The 21,132-nt window shown below is 41.9% G+C and overlaps 1 protein-coding gene across 1 annotated transcript in view; it reads right to left on the reverse strand.

Moving 5' to 3' along the window:
* The window catches only part of LOC308322401 (glutamate receptor 1-like), a gene marked incomplete at its 3' end in the record, with an annotated part of 76,604 nt that extends 60,887 nt beyond the window's left edge, over positions 1-15,717 (reverse strand). The window contains exons 1-2 of the mRNA XM_080773633.1: positions 15,599-15,717; positions 14,770-14,904 (exon numbers count right to left, since the gene is read on the reverse strand). Coding sequence (XP_080629759.1) covers positions 14,770-14,904; positions 15,599-15,686 — 223 coding nt within the window. The 5' untranslated portion in view covers positions 15,687-15,717. The remainder of the gene's footprint in view (positions 1-14,769; positions 14,905-15,598) is intronic.
* Between the last annotated feature and the right edge of the window lie 5,415 nt (positions 15,718-21,132).

Genomic DNA, 21,132 nt, shown 5'->3' on the forward strand with positions numbered 1-21,132 from the left:
GTCAACACTGAAAGAATAAGGGCCTTGAATACAAACAGCCAAAAATATTTTTTTCCACCACAGCTGATTCATAACATTCTATTAACAGACAAGAGGCAGGTTAGCCGGAGACGTACAGCCGCATTTTACACAGTTTTCCACACCTCAACGAGAGCTGACAGGCCAGTACACATGGTGCTAGGTCTCTCTTCGTCATTCTGCTATAGAGATACCAGCTCTGCTGTTACACCAGAACAGTCATTTAGCATCGCACAACGCCCACACGCGCACACGGTGGTGTATGGATGACAAGCTGCTGTCTATAGTGCCGTCAACGTGAGAGTTAGCAGAGCTGCATGAGTTACACAACGCACTTTAACAAGCTTTGTTCCTCATTACAGCAGACAGTAGCGGCTGAGATTCATGACAAAGTGGGGACCAAACATCTGTTTCCACTGCAGAAAAACATGACAGCTGACACAACCCAGCGAGTGTCCCTCTCTCCTCCTCCAAGCTAAGTTGTCCCTCATCCCCACCAGACACGTCATATTCTAACACAAGTCATAACTGTCAAACCCACACATCTTAAGATGGACCCAGCATGCCAGAGAAGATTCTTTTAACTGTGCAGTAAAGTCTGTGAACTCAAAGCAGACCTTTGTAGTGTGTGTGTGTGTGTGTGTGTGTGTGTGTGTGTGTGTGTGTCCATTTATACACTCAGATGTAAATGAACCGTTACGATGTCACTGTGTCGCGCCGATTAGAGGGTGAAGAGATCATTGGCGTAAAGTAACATTTACTTAAGTACCATTTTGAGGTATTTGTATTTTAATTGAGTATTTCCAATTTCCAATACTTACTTACTTATACTCCACTGCATCTCGAATGCAAGTGTTTTACTCCACTACATTTATTTCACAACATGAGTTACTATAGGCCTATTATTACAAAACATATACATTAACCACTTCAGCCCTATACACATTTCGGCCAATGAATCTACAAGCTCACAATGCTATTTTCTAAAGATTATTATACATTTGAAATAAGACATTCTGCACAATGGGTACTTTCTATGAGTACATGTTGGTGTAAATATGTTGTACTTTTACTCAAGTACATTTTGGATTTCAGATTTGTACTTATATATATATTTGTACCTATATTGCAGTATTTATACTTTTACTTAAGTAAAACATTCAAGTACTTTGATATTGCAAACATGCCCCCCTTTTCCAATCCTCAAGCACAAGCCTGTAGCACTTGCCCTGGCCTCGACGACCTTACAGGCGTATGCATAGGCTCAACTTATGCAACTTAGATAGCATTTTATGTAGATGTAGCACTCTATAGTGTATATACATAGTTTAATTATATAGATATTCCACTGTTATGTTCATAGCTTACGTATGATTCATGATGACTATATTCTTTTTTTTTTAATTCTATTTACTATGTAAACGATGTATTACATGTTTTTTGTTCTTGCTTACTGTAAGTCGCTCTGATAAATGCCTAAATTGTAAATTGCACACAAGTGGACAGATGCACTGTCCTGCAGCCATGACGTTTTGTTCTCGATCAAAGTGCTGATCCGGGACCAGATTTAACTGATTTACATTGACCGCTGTGGGCAGCTCTCCTTCTCCCAGGACCCCTGCTGAGAAAATCCATGATGCCTCCTCCACATTCATCATACCAAAAGCCTTAGCCCTAGACTGCACCTGGCAGGCTGCAGTCCAGGCCAGTTTTCTCTGCTTTCATTGTTTTCTTCTTAACACATATGTGCCCTGTCCCCAAATGCCCTGTCCCGAAGGGAAAAGAGACACGCTGTTCAGCCGACTACATTGTGATATGTCCCATGAACCCTGAGGACAAACCCGTTCAGCACAGCTGTGAACAGACAGCTACACAATAAACCACAGCTCCCATGAGTCTGATTGACACAATCCACCAGGTCTGTGATGACAGCTTGACCTCCAATCCTCAACCACCCCCCTGCCTCCCGACGCTCACATCCCATGTTTTTTGGGGCATTCTTTCCTGCAGGAGGGGGTTGGTGGTTCTCTACCCAGATTCCCCTTGCATACCCATGTATATTATTAACCACATACACATGGAATACATACCACCCTCTTTTCACACGGCTAAGGTGGCAAAATGTGGGCCAATCAGGAGACAACTATTCAAATATTGCCTATTGTTGAGGAACTAAACCTGTGCCCGGGAATACATACCCCACCCTAGTATGCATACCCATTGTCATAGTACCCGTTTTAAGTGTTGTTTTGTCCTTGTGCAGTGGTAAACGTCTGTGTGGAGAATGTCTGAAGAGTGAAAACTGACTGTGAAAAGTGGACTGAATAATCAAATGTCAGGTGGAGGGAATAATATAAGGCCAGGGTTGCATGGCAATCAATTGGCTTAGGCAGAGCCTGGAAATTGCATGGTATGGTATGGGGACTTGGGCTCATTAGGTCCACTGGCAGAGCCTGACCAGTCTTTTGTGGCGGTTGTAGACAACCGTTTATCCGACCGACTCAAGGCCGGGCACTTACGCACGCACGCACACACACACACAGACCCACACACAGACAGACAGAGACACACAGACACACACATACAGACAGAGACAGGCGTGGTGCATTTATTGTAATATATTTCAATAACATTCTTCAGCACCAACAATAGGAATGTGGCAATCATTGCCGAAGCCAACTCCCTCCCCACCTCTCAGCCATGGCTCTGCTCAAGTCACGATGCATGCATGGCTAAAAGTAAATCAATAGAGCAGAATCAACATGTCGAATCGACCAAAACGATATGGATATTGAAGGACTTGACTACGTTTAGTCCACACATCTAGAAGCATTTTTCCCAATGTTTCATCAGCATGTTGAGTGCACTTCCCATTTCAGTTGCTTCAGCAGAACGTTTCTCAAAGATTAAAACAAATTAAAAGGAAAAACTAAACAAAACAACAACTACACAGTACAATGAAATGAGGTAGACTTAGGTCACATTCCTACCTAATACTTCGGTAGACACGAAGTGGGCTGATAAATTGGGATTCTTGCATATTTAATTTGCTGCGGTTTGCCTTCACACTGTCATCTGCAGCAATTGGAAACGCAGCAGGGGGACCTTTATCAATGTGCTCCATTCATAAACTAGCCCACACAGTGAAATCTATGGTGATAAAATTATACTCATAACGTGCATGTGCCGTCTGGGACTGGACCCCCCCCCCCCCCCTCTCTCTCTCTCTCTCACACTATACGCACGCAGCCACGCACTGTTCTTTTGGAGGCACAGCTCTGAGCGCACTGATATAACAGACAGCAGCGCAAAATGTTTACAAGTTTATCGAGATGAAAGTCCCTACTCCCCAGTCCCCACACAGTGACAGCACAATGTTTACGGCACGCACAGACAGAATATTATGTGGGCTATAATACACTGCAGTGTTTTTATGTGTTTCCTTAAGCAATTGATTAATGTACTCGTCCTCATTTCGATCAGGACTTCAGTCTCCTCATTCGACCCACGGTAAAGGGACATCTTTGCGCTGCGTAAAATTTGCCTTCTCCGTCTCCAACTGTGTTCAGCTCCTCACCCGCCACATTGTTTGCTTCATTTCCTTTATTTACTGCGGATTGCATTCACACCTGCACCGAATCGAAAAGTGCGATTGGAAGCGAAGCGAAACCCCCGTTTTTGCTCGGAGTAGAATGCGGTTCTTTGATATGCATTAGGATTCGAATGAGCCTTCACACTTGCCAAACGAAGTGCACTTTCTGGCAATGCGCAGCAGGATTTGTTTTAATCGCAGTAAAGCTTTCTGGTGTGAATGTCACCTTAATGAAACGTAATGGTAACAAATTCACAGAATATGATTTCTCAACATTTTGAAAATAGAAAAGGTCGTCTACTGTTTCTTGTACGTATGTTTATATGCTTTGTCTCGTAGAGTAATGTGCATGATTCACTGCCTGCCTGTTTTGTTTTTAGGTTTTGTGTGGGGACTGCGGATGAAGATTGACATCTTTTTAGGTTTTGTGTGGGGACTGCGGATGAAGATTTACATCTTTGCTAAATGTGGTGTATTTACATCCGTTTGTAATGTCCATTAATATGCTCTGTCCCGTCAAAATACACAAATAAGGTAAAGTAAAACATATATATAATAATAATAAGCATGCCCCTAATATATAGACCCCTATGAATATAGTTCTCTCTGTTGTACAAAGACTTGAACATTTCATAGAAAACCAAAACATATTAAAGTGACCAATCAGTATTGTTTTTAGGTCTAATCCATCCACTCCCCGTACATTTAGAAGAAAAGACAAGGATACTTTATTACTGTAATCCGAGAAAGGGGATTTGGTTGTGCCTTCAGCAACATGTTATAGAATTGGTATACATACAGACACACTGTATTACAGTATGTGGTTTATTATTGCCGCAAAAAAGGAACACGAGATGTGTGTTTCAACGTGCCTGTTATTTGACTGTTTCATAACCTACTGTATACTGTACGTGGCATCCCCGTGCGGAACTACACACATCGCATCAAGTACTAATACATAATCCGTCCTCGAGGACAGCCCAGGATGAATCACACACACACACACACACACACACACACACACACACACACACACTCCCTCTTTCCACACCGTGCTCATCTATCCTGTATTGATCAGGCTGACGGGCCTCCGTGCAGTGGTTCTCAGTTCATCGAGCGGGGCTCGCCTCAGAGATCAGACCCTCTGAGAGTTGGGGAAAAACTGCTGGCCAGATTGGAGTGACAGTGCAAATGGCCTTTTCCATAGATCCCAATTAGTCTTATATACATACGGTTTGTTAATGGGACGCTTGCCTGTCAGTCCAATACACGGACCGCCACAAAAGACTGGTCAGGCTCTGCCAGTGGACCTAATGAGCCCAAATTTGATTACTTGGCAGTCTTTTCACAGTCACATATCTTCACTCTTCAGACACAGGCAGACAGACAGATGCAGATTAGGGGCTCCAATTTTGTCGCAGCCCTTACCCAATTCAATACCCAATTCAGCCGCTGCCCGAAAATTACGAATATAGGAGCTTTCTCTGTCCCTTAATGGTATTTTCGTCCCACGTCACCCACTATATTTTTTGCCGACACCGGTATTTGCGCCTAGCGGTGTGGTCATGGGCGTGTTGACACGCTTTCCCCTAAATTGCTATTTTGGTCACATACATTTGGGAAGTCAATTTGGAGTTTAAAAGCACCCGTAAGCCGTGCCAAATTAGTTCGGTAGAGCGGTGCACGGCACGCCGCGCCCGCCTCAATGGAGATGTCTGCAGGCACAGAGTAGGCTGCCTCATCTCTCCTTATTCTCCTATCTCTTTGTAATTTTCCTATAATCAGCAGAAGTCGAGTGCCTGCCACGTCCATTGTGTTTATATCAAATCAAATCAAACTTTATTTATAGAGCACATTTAAAACAACCAAGGTTGACCAAAGTGCTTGTACATCAGTGGCAAAAACAGAGAACAGGCAGGAGAACACAGAATATAAACGAGAAAACACACTAATAAAAATGACAAAAATGTAAGGATGAAAGCATAAAATGGACTCAGGAGGGATTAAAAGCCAGGGAGAAAAGATGAGTTTTAAGGTGAGACTTAAAAACAGCAATGGAGGGGGCAGAGCGAATGTGAAGGGGCAAGCTCTTCCAGAGTCTGTCTGTATATAATTGTAGGCCTATAGCTATGGCCTATAGTCAAATAAGTTATTTGTGCGCGATTCCATTTCCATTTGCTCTTTCAGTTCAGGATCACCCCATAGCAGCAAATGGGGTTTATTGACCGAACTTTCCTTTTCGCTTCATACCGTTCTGTAGAGACGGCCTACACGCACGATCTATATACCAAATGAAAGCCCTAATTTCGTAGTTTACATAGAACTCTGAACTGGGGTGCAGCAGTGAGACTTCAGGGCAGCGGCTATGAAGCAATATAGCACTAACGGGCAACGGTTAAGGGATCTCTTAAAGCCAAGACTGGTGATTGGTTAAATTAACGCCCAAACCACACCTATGCATAATATAACGGGTAACGGAGGTGTTTAAGGGATTTAGACAGGTAACCAAAATACCAACTTTAGTGGGGGAACACCCTTTCCCCACTCCTAAATCCCCAAATAGTGGCTTTAGAAAGATGAGACAAAAATGGAGCCCTAGATCTCCATATGGGCACAAAAGGGACACAGACAGACTGTTAAAACGGGTGCTATGGCAACAGATATGACGGGTATTGCATATAGGGTTAGTAGGGTATGCATTCCAGATTTTCGTCATTCTCAAGTAGGTTGGTGGCCGACCGGCACATGTCTAGTACCTAAAATAATCGAATTCTAACGTTTTATTATAACACTACATTGTTTCATTTTGCGACAGTGTTCTTGTTTGTTGTTTTATGGACAATTCCATGTATTCTGTGGATGCGAGTCTTCTGCGAGAAATTGCTCTAAAGCTTAGCCACCGCCACACACGTTTGTTATCAAAGAGTCACAGATCTATAGAGATTCAGCAATGTCATTATTATGAACCAAGTCAACAGCAGATTATGGTAATGTAATATGTAAGTATAGCGACTAATATGTTGCGTGAACATGGTATTTGATGCAGTTATTTTTAAGCTGCATGAAACAAACGAAGCTCTTCCTTTCATCATGTGTGTGTACAGTGCACACAGAGGTATACACATGTGCACATTAACAGCCACTGCACACGCATGAGTACAAACAGGGATGTTAGATGAAAGGTCACACGTGATACACAAACACCGCGCACGCACGCACGAGAGAGAGAGAGAACAGAAGTGCGCTGTGTGTCTGTGTGAAACTCCAACATAAAGCAGTCACATCATTACCATCTGGGAGACAGGAAATGTACATTGTACAGTACACTGCTTTTACTAATGAATTGCTGATGAATCAACACATTTTTACACTACAACCCCCCCCCCCCTCTCTCTCTCTCTCTCTCTCTCTCATCTCTCTCTCTCCTTTGTCCAGAAGTCCACCTCATGAAAGCTAACCCACTTTACATTACATTATCCTGTGTGTGTGTGTGTGTGTGTGTGTGTGTGTGTGTGTGTGTGTGTGTGTGTGTGTGTGTGTGTGTGTGTGTGTGTGTGACAAAGGCCCATTCACCCCTATGGCTTTCGCACTCACAGACCCCTGGGAGCCACAGGCATACTCCCATTGTTCACACACACACACACACACACACACACACACACACACACACACACACACACACACACACACACACACACACACACACACACACACACACACACACACACACACACACACACACACACTTGCATTACTATCTATAGTATATTTGTGAGGACGTCAACATTTTAGGATGTCAATTTTATACATACAGTATATACATATTTACATATATATATATATATATATATGTATGTGATATACATATCACATACATATTATGCCCTTACAGGAGAAGTCAGGATTAACTGTTCCGAATTAACCTTAATCTGATGTTATTATATCCAATAACGAGTAAAACAAAATAAATAAAAATGAATTCAGAGGGGACTGCAGCTCAGAGCATGTGTGCTGGGTCTTAGGCTCACTCACCTTGTTACAGAAGCCCCTTTGGGACAAAACATGTCTGCACGATTGGGGGTCATTATGAAAGACACGTGTAGATTATATTAGATTTTTCCCCGCTAAATAAGCAATACACGTGTAGATTATATTAGATTTTTCCCCGCTAAATAAGCGATTTAGCCTTAGACCCAACATGCACTGTCAGAGCTGTGCTGCGCTTTGGATGTCGTTATTGGATGTACAGTAATGAGAAATCAGTTAATCCAGAATTCTCTTTTAATTCTAACCTTAACGACAACCTGAATATATAACTGAAAGCTTATATTTGCAACCATGAAAAAACTAGCCTATTTCCATGTGTGTCAGACATTTTCTTTCTCGCAAACATTTGAGAAATGGTCACGTTGACTGCCTACACATCCCGCATCACCATGAGGCGTGTAAAGGAATATATAATGGTGTCAGTGAACAGCTGAGGTCAGAGGTGAAGGTTTATTAGAGCATATTGGCCCAGTGTAATTTAATGACTATACACAGATCAATGGCAGTTCACGGGGAAAGACAATAATCTAGAAAAGTGTGCACTCTATGAATCAAGAATTACTGTCTACCAAAGGGTGACCCAAGGGGGGCAGCTAAATGGTCCAGTTAAAAAAAAAGAAAAAAGAAAATGCACAATGACAAAACAGTGTTGAGCCTCTTTTGAATGCAAAACATGTCTCTGTTCGTCTGTCTGTATGTACACATGTAGGCCCTCCGGCTATAATCCACGTAACTCGAGAACCGTTCGCCCCACCGATTTCGACACACGCGTTCCACACACCCACAGGGAGTGCAGTGCCCGGTGTCTAGTCGGACAGTTGTCCAGAACCGCCACAAAAGGCCTCTGCCCAGGCTCTGAACAGGGCCCCTGCCCAGGGTCCATATGTGGAGCTGGCCTGTTCTGACATCACAACACTCCATATTTGGGCCTGCCTGACACAGAACTCCATACTGTATATAGGAATAAACTAAAGGGACACAGAGAGACAGATCCGGAAATCTCCATATATGGGCATAAAAGGGTTTTCAGATTTGTCCTCCTTCTTTAAGTTTTTGTTGATGTGAAAAGGATAGGCAAAATCAGCCATTGGCTTCACTCTAAACCTTTTTTTGGTCTTATGCAGAAGTTGTAAGAAGAAATATTTAAATGTTAGTTTTTTATGACCAAAATAAAACTACTACTACTGCTGCTGCTACTACTACTACTACTACTACTACTACTACTACTACTACTACTAATTTAACAACGTTGTCATAATATCATAAAAAGAAGAAATAGTTTGCTTGTGGAAGATATTGGTAAAGCAAACATACGTCACATGTTGTGATTCTTACCTCTGCGTGACCGTACATGAATGAATGCTTAGAACTGCTCAATGTTTGCAGTCATTGGATTCTGTGTATCATTGTGTATTAAGATTGTTCGTCTTTTACACATCAGTGCACTCATTATGTCCAGCTTTTTGATGCTCTAGTTGGCTTGGTCCTTTTATATCTGTGTCTTACCAGAAGCCATGGACATTACATTACAACCTCCACTTACCAGAAGCCATGGACATTACATCACAACCTCCACCTCCACTGGCCTTTTTTGTCTTCCCCACATGCTTCTGCTTGTAGTGAAATGGTACTAAAAAGCTTTAAAATAACTTCCAGAAAGACTTGAAGCTGTCAGAACTCATCACTCATCACTCACATGGATGATGCCTTGTCACAATCTTAAAGGACTTAAAAGCGTGAAAGTGGTGGAAACTGTTAGTTTCAGTATCTTTCAATTGTTCTATGTTTTGTATTATTATTAGTGTATAGTTATATATATAGACACTTTCTTTTTCTTCCGGAGTAATCAAACTTCTGCTGTGATTGGCCGAGCTTTGCATAACGTTTGTAGCAGCTAATTGGCTGTTGTTGGTTACGTAACCAATCTATGTTGTACAATCGTTTATAAAGACATAAAAAGACAAAAGGAGAAAAAAAATAGAATCTCGTGTTTCTCTTGTTTGGCACACTGTGGTAAAGCTCTAAACACGAGATATCTCGTGAATGCCACATAATTTACCCTGTGGGATTAATAAAGGTCTACGTAGGCTTGGAGTTGTCATGGTGTCTCCTGTAGGACTACACCATACAATGCAATCAGTGGCTTAGGATCAATAACCTTGTATGAAAAGGTATTAAATACAAAATGTAATTGTAATGGCCCTTTTGTCCATAACAAAACGTGACATTGTAATTGGCTGACAATATTATAGTGGGAGGCCTAGGTAAGCGACTGCGGCAACCACACTTTGCAATTTTTCAAAATTGCTAGTTATTATTATTTGTGTGGCAACCAGACTAGTTATTGTGACACTTTTTTCCCCTCCGGAGTAAACGAATAATCGAATCGAGTAATCAAATAATCGAATTGAACTTCCGTTGTGATTGGCCAAGCTTTGCATAACGTTTGTAGCAGCTAATTGGCTGTTGTTATTATTGTACTGCCACGTACATGCCTTTAAAGATATTCCGTATTGTAACACATCTACCTCGTTAAATAAAAGTAGCCTATACTAAGATAAACAAATACAAAGTGTGCGTAGGGTAATATGTTACTGAGGAAGCACAACGATGATAAGCACCATGAGACCATTATAGGCAATATATTATGAACTACACACATTTGCTCAAAAAGATTGTTGAATTAGTGTGTATCAAATGCAGTATATGGCATGCAACATATACAGCACACACGGAGACACAAAGACAGCAGTGAAAACATCTCCTTCCCCGGAAATGTAGCCCGTCAGAGATGATAAAAGCATTAAAGCAAGTTCAGACTTCAGGGGAAAATGGCTGCCACTGTACGTGGTACCATTCTGGAAGGAGGATTCTATGGTTTCATCACTAGTATGGAGATAGCTTTTTCTACACAGCCATATAGTGGCCTACTGTACTGTCCTGCATGTGTAGAAGCCGTTCTCGGAGCTGTCATAAAGGCTCTCTGTCCGTCTCCTCCCCTGCTGCTACAGACGGTGTGATCCCACTAGCTCCATCCCTATCCTGCTGCCTGAGCCTCATCATGCATACCATACCATACCATACCATCTTTATTTCTATAGCACATTTAAATAACAACAAGTTGTACCAAAGTGCTTTACAATAAAATAATAAAAATCACAACTTCATTTAAAAACAAACAACATACAGTACACAGTGTCACTTTCAACATCAAAGGCTCATACTATGCTTGGAAAAGCCAAAGAATAAAAATATGTCTTGAGGCGTGATTTAAACACCTGAAGAGTGGGGGCTTGTCTTATGTGCAGAGGCAGCTCATTCCAGAGTTTGGGAGCTGCCACTGCAAAAGCCCGGTTCCCTCTGAGCTTCAGCCTTGATTTAGGCAGCACATGTTCACACTGAAAAGAGCACAGTGTTTATATGTTTGGGAAAACACGCGTCCCCTCAGTGGGTGGAGGATGAGAGTGGGTGGGGCGGAACTCATGGCAGATCCTTGTTTAGATTGATACAGACTCTTCCAGCCAATCACAGCTAGCTGTGGAGTGGACAGGAATGTACTGAAAACATTGTTTACCAGAGACTAGAGATAAAAGGTGCTGGCTTCACGACTTAACGTGTAATAGGATTATACAACATAATACTTTAGGTACATACAGAATAGAATAGATCAATCCTCAACTCTAGACATCCCACCTCTCCCAGAAGTAGCTCAGACATAATTCATCCTTCACGATTGTCTCAAACAACACACCAATCCACCATTAATGAAACAAACAATAGGCTAAGGCCTGGGCTATACCTATATGGATCTTTTGCTAAACGGATATCTTCGACCTCTGTTTAAAAAAAATCCCTGCCCATGTGACAAAGATATCTGTGTCCACACACAAACGCAGAAACGCATTGAACACAGGAGAAAATCACTGCAGTAGCAGGTTTCAATTGTAGGCTATTTGATTTGATTTTATATTTACACTGATGTGCCAAATACATAGGCATATCACATTTTTAATGAAGGAATAATTACCGCATTTTAAAAGCCACCTAAATTGTGGAAGTGGAACATGTTTCTTGCATTTTCTGTCAGGCGTGTCAGCATGTCACACTGTGCGTAAATCTCCAAATCCCGACACTTGATCTTCTCCGTCCATATAATTTAAAAATATGATTCTGAATCTGATTCATATACCCATAGACACTTTATCATTGCTCTGGCAAGTGGCAAGTTGTGTCCGCAACTAGTTGTGAGCTTGTATAGTGGCTATTTTCGAGGTGTATAAATAAATGTCACGTGTTATATTAGCCTACATGTCACATGTAGGCTAATATAGGCTAATAAAGGACATATTCGGGAACAGCGTTCACAGTACACACACATATGGTCGGCAGGCACAGTGACAACGGAATGCAGTCAAGGGTGCGCCCTTTATTACCTAAACTGGAGAGAGATGTGCCATGTGCACGGCACGCTTTGCGACTGGACATAACCCACTATGCCTACTTTCTTCTCACCAGAAGATTGCATTCACCTCTCTCTCTCTCTCTCTCTGTCTCTCTCTCTCCCCCGCCATGACCATGACCATGACATGGAGAGCAAAATACGGCATGTCTACAGTCTATCCTTTGACAAAACATTATAATGTCTTATCATAGCCCTGAAACAATACGACCGTCGTAGGGGATGTCACAAATTTAGGCGAGGAAATGCATGATTCTCACATCCATGTGGCGTGCGCTGGTGTAGCTGTGAACTTTATGCACGAGAATATAGTTTCACATGGCTATGCACACGCCACGCGTTATCCACAGTTTATCTGTAGGTCCGCAATTAACCTATTATTCAAGCTTCGCCCTCCGCACCAATACAAATAGCCTACATTCTACAAACATCTAGTGGCCACCGTGGACTGGACTATAGGCTGATATTATTTATTATTGGATGCAGCATGCAGAGCCTTTGCTTGCTGACGTGGTGCAGTTGATGCAACAATGATAACACAGTGATATAAAAACATAAACAATCGGATAGATATCCGTATAGTTTCCAGGCGCAAGCTGCATTTCTCACCTATATTATGGTAAAAATGATATGCACTAATGAGTGGTGACGTCATAGTTTCTCTAAAGCTCCGTTTCGCATGACTACACAGATCCACTGATATTTTGGAAAATCTTCACTATTTTGAAAATAAATTGTCCTCACGGCACTCCATTTTTAAGCTGGGGAGAGAAAAGGTGCTGGCTGAAAATTTGTGAAACATGATATGAAAATGGATGAGGTGTTCTTAGGGTTCTTAATACGGACTCATGCTGGGGGGAGTAGACGCTCCTTTAAATCAGATAATTCAGCATGGGATGTCTGGAACTCTTATATAGGCTAGAGTGTTAGGAAATCTCTCGCTTAACAAACAATGTTTAGCAGAGCCCAACATTGATTAACAATCGACGTAAATAACCTGCTTCCGTGCTGCTGAATATCCACTTTATTTCCAATTCCAGGACTCATGATTGAATTTTGGGGCAGCCAATTTAGTTTAGCCATATTAGTAGTAGCTACTACATCTGAATTAGAATACACTTTTTATAGCTTCATCTATGTCTCTCTCCATCTCCAAGTGGAAACTGAATAAAACACGGCCAGAGACTACTCTTGTCCGTCCATCTGTGTGTGTGTGTGTGTGTGTGTGTGTGTGTGTGTGTGTATGTGTGTGTGTGTGTGTGTGTGGGTGTGCGTGCATGTGTGCATGTGTGCGTGCGTGCCTCCGTCCGTCCGTCCGTGTGTGTGTGTGTGTGTGTGTGTGTGTGTGTGTGCATGTGCATGCGTGTGTTCGCGTGCAAGTAACGTGAAACTTCTCCATATAAGCCAAAGAAGAACCTCCAAATGTTTCTGATTGGCTTCATGGTAGTGCAACTGCAACCCCCTTTTTTGGACCATAACTCTTGAACCATAGGCCTTACAGTCAAAATCCTTTGGATCATGGCCCAGCTCCCCAAATAGGTCCCGGCCATTTGTGGCAGACTAGACTTTACGCCATTTTGCCTTTTCTTCAAAACAAACTTTTCGCTATACAACTCCTACAACTTTGCTCTAAAACTCACACATGATCTCTGAAGCAAAGTGATCAGATATACCATCTATATTTCTTTCCAGGGTACTTTTTGTTTTATGTTAGCTGTTATAGAGTGGACTTTTTGGAGAGAAACAGGGGGGGAGGGGGCGTTAAGCCAATTGATTCCTGTGCCCACACACATTTCTGTGTTGTCACTGCTGTTGTATCCTACTGACTCACCTACCAGTGAGGATTCCCAACCGAGAGGACGCAGAGCCTTCATTTTACTCCACCCGCCAACACTCCCTGCTGACAGCTGCTTGTGCAGTGACAATTATCTCAATCCCCGCCCGGCTTCCCTCTCCCGAACACAGGCCAATTGTGTTTGTGTAGATGTTTGACAATTTGCACCACGGTGGATTTGAACGCACAACCTCTGCGGTGGTGGGCATGCAGACACTTTACCACATATGTCAGCCTATATGGTATGAATGATTGGTTTGCAATCTGTGGCTGATTCTTGCTCTGAAATATGTTTTTCCTTCTTGTTCAAACTGCACATGACATTGCCTGACATAGCTAAAACCAATGACAGTGAAACATGCTGGCCATGTTCCAGTATAGGCACCAGGCATCAGACAATCTTTATCAGACAAAAGCTTTTAAAGCTAAATCTGACATAGACAGTACATGAAGAAAGATTTTATGCACATAATCTGTTTTTGAACAGACCACGTTTTGGGTAAAAAAAAACAACAAAAAAACACTCTTAGCTTGAGGGTCCAGATTGAATGGCGTTATCAAATCAGCTCTGAGCACCATAGCATAGCCATAAGGCTTTCCTCACCCGAGACACAAAACGTATTAATGAGATGATATGACCTACATTACACTTGCTATTTATTTTCCAGAATATTATCAGAAGTTCTAGTGGTTGGTGTAGTTTCAGCCCAAAAATGCTCTTTTGGAGAGACGAGCTTTGAGGAAACACAATTTCACAGAACAGAAAAATGCCAGCTTGTATGTTAAATGCATTTGACAGTAAAGTCATACTGTACTCACAGGCATATGTCATGGAGAAGCTGTTCCCCATCTTGACCCTATCCACCTGCGGCACCAGTTTGGGGATGTCCTGATGATGAGAGAGCGCGAACCGAAAAACCTCATATTCCTGCGAGTCAGTTGGGAATAAGCCTCCTGTGGAGTGAAGCACAAGTAAACATGTAATTTAAGAAATGTGCCCCTTAGGAGGTCATACCGTCATACGGTTTACAGTTATTATATAACAGCAAAGGCTGTTAATAGGCACAATACTACTGATATTCTGATTAATTGAAAATGGACCCTTATGTAAACAAGTCTTTGTGCTTTTTCTGGATCTATCCTCAGTTTTTGTATTTAATTGACCTGTACTTTCGTTTGAAATGTACCCATTCTGCATACTGTGAAATACAGTAGGCCTATGTACAGTATCACACAAACAATAAGGCGATTGATTGCTATGCAATATTTAAAATCATATTGCATTGGAAGTGTCCCCATATTGCAAACAATGGCTACTAAACTATCTAACTAACTGTTTTTGTAGACCTAAATTACATTTTGGGGGGCCAGAAAGCTCACATCATGCATGAATTCAGTCACAGGTGTGTTTATCAGAGCACTGAGACCCAACCAATCATAATCAAGGCCAAAAACTATCCGTTTTATATAGGCTGTTTGACACCAATTTAATTAAACTGATGATAATCAGGTTTACATGATATAGCCTACAGTATACTCTTTTAGTGCATCACTGAAATGTAACGCCACACGAGTTGAAACGAGAAAATTGCAATGTAGACGCAAGCAACAATGCAACAATGGGTGCAAATTCGTGCACCATTCTTACCTATATTGACTTGACTTGGAAAACTTGAGCTTGAACCTAAGCACATCCCCAGTAAACTGGCGCAGAGGATGGCGAAGCTTCCCTGCATATTTCCTTTTGCATTGACTTGAGGAAAATTAGCCAAAATCCAATCATATACGTTCTTATCCGCGGTGGTTGAAGTTAAATCCGTTCGCCTCCGGGTTACAGGCTACAGCTGCATCCACATGGATTCCGTCCTCATTCTCATTTCTCTTCAACGTGAAGAAGAAGAGAGATCGACGATATTGCCTTTTTCTTCTCTTTTTCCGTCTCCTCCTGCGCGCTGTTGATGCTGCTGTCTGCGTGTCATTGGCTGCCACGGAGTGGAGAGTAGAACACAAAAGCGCACCCACAAGTTCTCCTGGAGAGAGTCGAGAGACGCACCGTGGAACAGCCCAATTTATAGCCTACTCCCTAGTAGTAGGCTAGGCAACGCCACGGCGTAGCCAAAAATAACCGTTCTACAAGCCAACGCATGGCGTCCTACGTCGTACGTGACACCAAAGACCTCTAAATTAAGGTATTATTCAGCCTATTTCCATGAGCTATAATGTTTGACTTCTGACTTTATACGGTACGGTAGGTTATAGCCTACCTTCTCCTTTGGTTTCCTTCTATTTGCAGGGCACGCACTCATAAGGCTTGATTCATTCATTCATTGTCACGAGTTTGCACTTTGCAGAGCATGGGGTTTCTGTCTGATAGCCTCGGTGAGATTCGTGATAATTATGAAGCCTTATTACACGGCTTGAATGCTTGATTCTGATTGGTCACTCGCCGCCGGATTCAGCGGTGTGTTATTTCTGACCGCTCCACATAACAGACCACTGTTTAATCAAAGCCTCGGAGCACCTGCTGCGCCCAGCTTGATTTACTGCTGTTTCCAACATGGCAGCCATGTAAACACACAATCTAATTTACAGCTAAATTTCTCTCAAAAACGTTTTTGAAAACATTTGGGATGTATATAGCCTAGCCATCAAATGGATTTAGACCTTTAACATGATCTGAAATCTGTACCAATTGGTACAGATTTTACTTTAAAGTCCTGACATTACTCGCTCATCCCCTGGGTCGCAGAAGTTTTTCTCTATGAAGAATAACATTGGCTCATCTTAAAATCGTCTCATATAAGAATTGTGGTCAAAAAATAAACAAAGTGTCTCTGCGATATTGTTGGAGAGGTGTCTCTGTATCGTTTACGACAGTCAGTCAGTCTATTTGATACAGTCTGTTTCTAGCAAAAAATGTTAATAATTCGGCGACAGTAACATGCATTTGCGTTTTATCTCAGCTTATTCTTCATATCCATGTGAGTGAAACGGCCGGGATGATTTGTTTATTTTTCAAACACAGTTCATATTTGACACGATATGAAAAAGTGAAATGCAAACCGTGTAGGATATGAAATTACAGACTTTAAGGCGCTCCTTACACTGGGGGATGCCTCCGTACAAACTAAACTTCTCGGAATGTACAGAAACAAGGCCGTTCATAAGGAGGACATTTCTCACAGAATGGTATAGAGAATGGCTATACACGGTCCTATCTGCAATGTCAGATTGTTGTTGGTTACCACGGTAACCAAAGCAGATATGTGCATAATTATGTCGACGCAGAGCGGTTTTGGGTTGAGTTGTTAAAAGCAGTCTGAACGCACAGATTAGATCTGGTCACTTGCAAACAGCAGTGAAAGGTCGCCAAAAGATTGGATTTGAGAAAGAAAATCTGATTTAAATCTGATTTGACTTGATGTGACTGCAGTCTAAATCGGGCCTAAATGCAGACAGGTCACATACAAGTCACATGGAAGCAGATTTATTTCCAATGTGACATCAGCCACAGTCAGAGGTGGTTTAAATGTTTGAATATCGCAATATCGCAATATATCAAATATGGTGATATGCACGTGACATCATCATTATATCTGAAAGTTATTTGGGAATGCCTACTGAGTGGGCAAAAAACTACTTTCTAGCCTTGACAGCCCACATCCAAACAGAAATGTCATACATGATTGCATTTAACGCCGTTAAACTCACTTTGCACTCACTTTACCACTTGATTTGCCACTTACTTTATGCATGCGCATACCCTTTATTATCATTATCGAGGGCCTAATATCCCCACAGATATCGTATTGTTTGGTACCCATATCGTCCCACCCCTAAGTAGTTAAATTGACCTTAATTTATCACCAGTTACCTTTATCACTGTCAGAACAGAGTGCATTACTCAAGAGAGTGAATGACTTTTCATTACCCCTTGATGTTGAGTCATCAGCACTATATTAATGACATGATGACGTGACTGTTGCTCATGTGTTTCAGCCTCACACAGATCAGCACAATTCCGTTGCGTCATGTGATGATGTATGTACACCTTTTACGCAACATCCCTGCTTGTATAGTGGCTGTTAATGTATGTGCAGGTTTGTGCCTCTGTCTGCTTGTACTGTACACACATGATGACAGGGAAGAGCTTCCTGGAATCACTCAATGTACTTGTTTCCTGCAGCTAAAAATAACTGCATCGGATACCATGTTCACGCAGCATATTAGTCACTGTGCTCACTTATATCACATTACCATAATCTGCTATTGACTTGGTTTATAATAAGGACGTCGCTGAATCGCTAGAGCTTCATGCACAATCCCCTGAAGGCCTCTATGACTCCCCTCTTTGATATCAAACGTGTGTGATGGCTATAAGCTGTGCTGGATATATTTGGCAGAAATCTCATATCCATAGAAGAAATTAAATTGTCCATAAGAAAAAGTCCATAAAAACCGTTCAAATCTGATTTAGATTTGCGGCCGAGCAACCAGCTTTGCATTCAAATGTATGCCAGAGTCAAAAGCATCCTAAAAAAACACACACCCTTTGTTAAGACTAATTAGGAATCCATGGAAAAGCCATTTTGTGTTGTCACTCCCATCTGGGCAGCAGTATTTCCCCGGCTCTCAGATGATTATGTTAAACAGTGTGTTGGAGGAGCTGAGCTCTGTGCGAGCCCTGATCGATTAACTGAGAACCACGCAGACTCGCCTGATCAATGCAGGATAGATGAGGACGGTGTAGAAAGAGAGAGTGTGTCTAATTCATCCTGGGCAGTTCTCGAGGACGGATATTATGAATTATGAGCGGTTGATAGTGTGTGTATAGTACTCTCAGGCACGGGGACGGGTTGTGCAGCGGTCAAGACCAAGCAAGCATATATTGAAACTCACATCACATCCTTCTTGCAACAACACCACCATACCAATACTAAACGTGCTACTGGAGTCTCTGATATATTTCATACTGTATTGTATTTTCTGAATAGAAATCTTGAAGGAACAAGAAAGTGGCCACACACACTGATACAACGTATTTCAATTTTAGGACGCAGAGTACAGTAAACTTAAACTAACATGTTTGGCTGTTTTGTTAAAAGGTTCAATCACTATATTCTGATAGTAATCATTGTTATAGAGTGTTTGTTCACAGGGGTCTCCCTCGTGCCGTTTCCAGGAATTGCATTTTGGCCAGGCAAGATGTGTCTTTGCCTGGTCTAGTGTAGCTACTGAGAATAGACGAATATGGTGACATTGATTAGGGTTGTCCCAATCCGAACACGTGATCGGAAATCGGGGGCCGATCACATCATTTTCTAATGATCGGATGGGGGAGCAAAAAAAACGTCATCGGGACATCCCTAGTATCAATATTATATCCATATCATGATATTAGACTGGATAATGTCTGTGATTTTGGATATTATAGTATTGTGATATGGCATACGTGTTCTATATTAAAAATATAAATATTTAATCAGGAAAAATCGTCAGATAATCAAAATCAAATGATCGGAATCGGGAGTAAAAACACGTGATCGGGACATCCCAAGTGACAACAATGCGAGCTACATATAGACATCATGGTGACGATACAATAATCAGGCTGCTGGGCGAGCGCTTGTGCTTTGACATGCAGGGAGTCAGATCAACATATGAATGATTTCTGTACTGGCCATATATGGAGTGTGTCATGAGTGTACAGGGTTTGATGAGGTCAGATCAACATATGGAATGTCAGAACAGGAAGGACGGGTGGGGAAGGATCAAAATGGAATGTCAGAACAGGTCATATATGGAGAGTTGCTGGCCGGTTCCATATATGCAGATCTAGGTGATGATCCAGTCTTCTCCATGTATGGTTATCCAGGGTTAGATGAGGTCAGTGTCGTGATCTTCATATATGGAGATGACCATGTGACGTGTCACGAGGCGTGACCAAATGGAGGTGTGATGTCACTAGGCTTGACCATATACATGCATGGACTCAGGTGGGTCACTTGTTTGACTAAACTAACTGACGGATGGGAGATGCAGGGTTTCATAGTAAATGCGACCTACGGTCGTAAATAAAGGAAATGTTTCATCCTGTGACATTTTCCCAGGACCCAAAGTAGTGAAAATAGCCGATCTTGTGAGCTCATCGTTGTGAGCTATTTTCACTATTTTTTTCTTCTAATTTATGGAATTTCTTAGATTGTTTTAGAATTATTTCTTCATGAAGTTACTGAAAAAAATCATATAATTCTTGTTTAATTCATGAAAAGTTTAGCTTCCAAATTTAGGAAACAAAAAATAATGGGACCCATAACAATGTGTCCACAACCCACAAATGGTGTTTGGGAACCAGTACACTATAGATCTGGTAGTGTTGTCTTGTCTCCATCGTCTTGCCATACTGTGGTGTTCAGGGTAAACTAGAATGGCAACGCGCAAGTTAATGAATTTGACTCATGTAACACATCATTCATGGATCTGATGTTTCTGCTTTGACTGTAGACTTGATTATAACACCCGCTGACCGATTGATGTAGCCTACAGACATCCAGGAAGTGAGATACAGTTGGAAGAATTCCTGGCAGAAGTGCAGAATCAATTAAGACTAGAATTGACTGGACGGCACTGAGATGCGTGCCTTACGTCGACCCTAGTGTCTTAATTGGGATGAGTTATTGACGTGAGCTTTAATTAGCTGCCTCAGTAATTGATTGTTTGGCCCAGCTGTCCGAAGTCCGTGCACGTGTGTGCCTCAGAGTAAGAGCTTCACTTACTCTGAGGCCTCATACACACATTTCAAACGAACATGCTGTGTTCAGTCTGTGTTCCATGGCCGCCTCAATGCTTTTCCAATAGAAGTCATGTGTTTTGATCAAACACTTGTGTTTGATGGGGGATGGGAGCAATCATCAAACCACGTGACTTCCATTGGAAAAGCATTGAGGCGGCCATGAAACACTGACGGAACAAGAATGTTCGTTTGATATGTATGTATGAGGCCTTAGGCCTACACACGTATCAAACCTATGGTCTGTGCTCTGTCTGTGATTAGTGGCTGCCACAATGCAATTCCAATGGGAGTCACATGGTGTGACCAAACATTTGTGTTTGATTGCTGATTGCTGCCTCATCAAACACTTAATGTTTGGTCAAACCATGTGAATCCCATTGGAATTGCAT

This window comes from Protomyctophum bolini, assembly GCF_963924005.1.
Source record: "Protomyctophum bolini genome assembly, chromosome: 10".
Lineage (NCBI taxonomy): Eukaryota > Metazoa > Chordata > Actinopteri > Myctophiformes > Myctophidae > Protomyctophum > Protomyctophum bolini.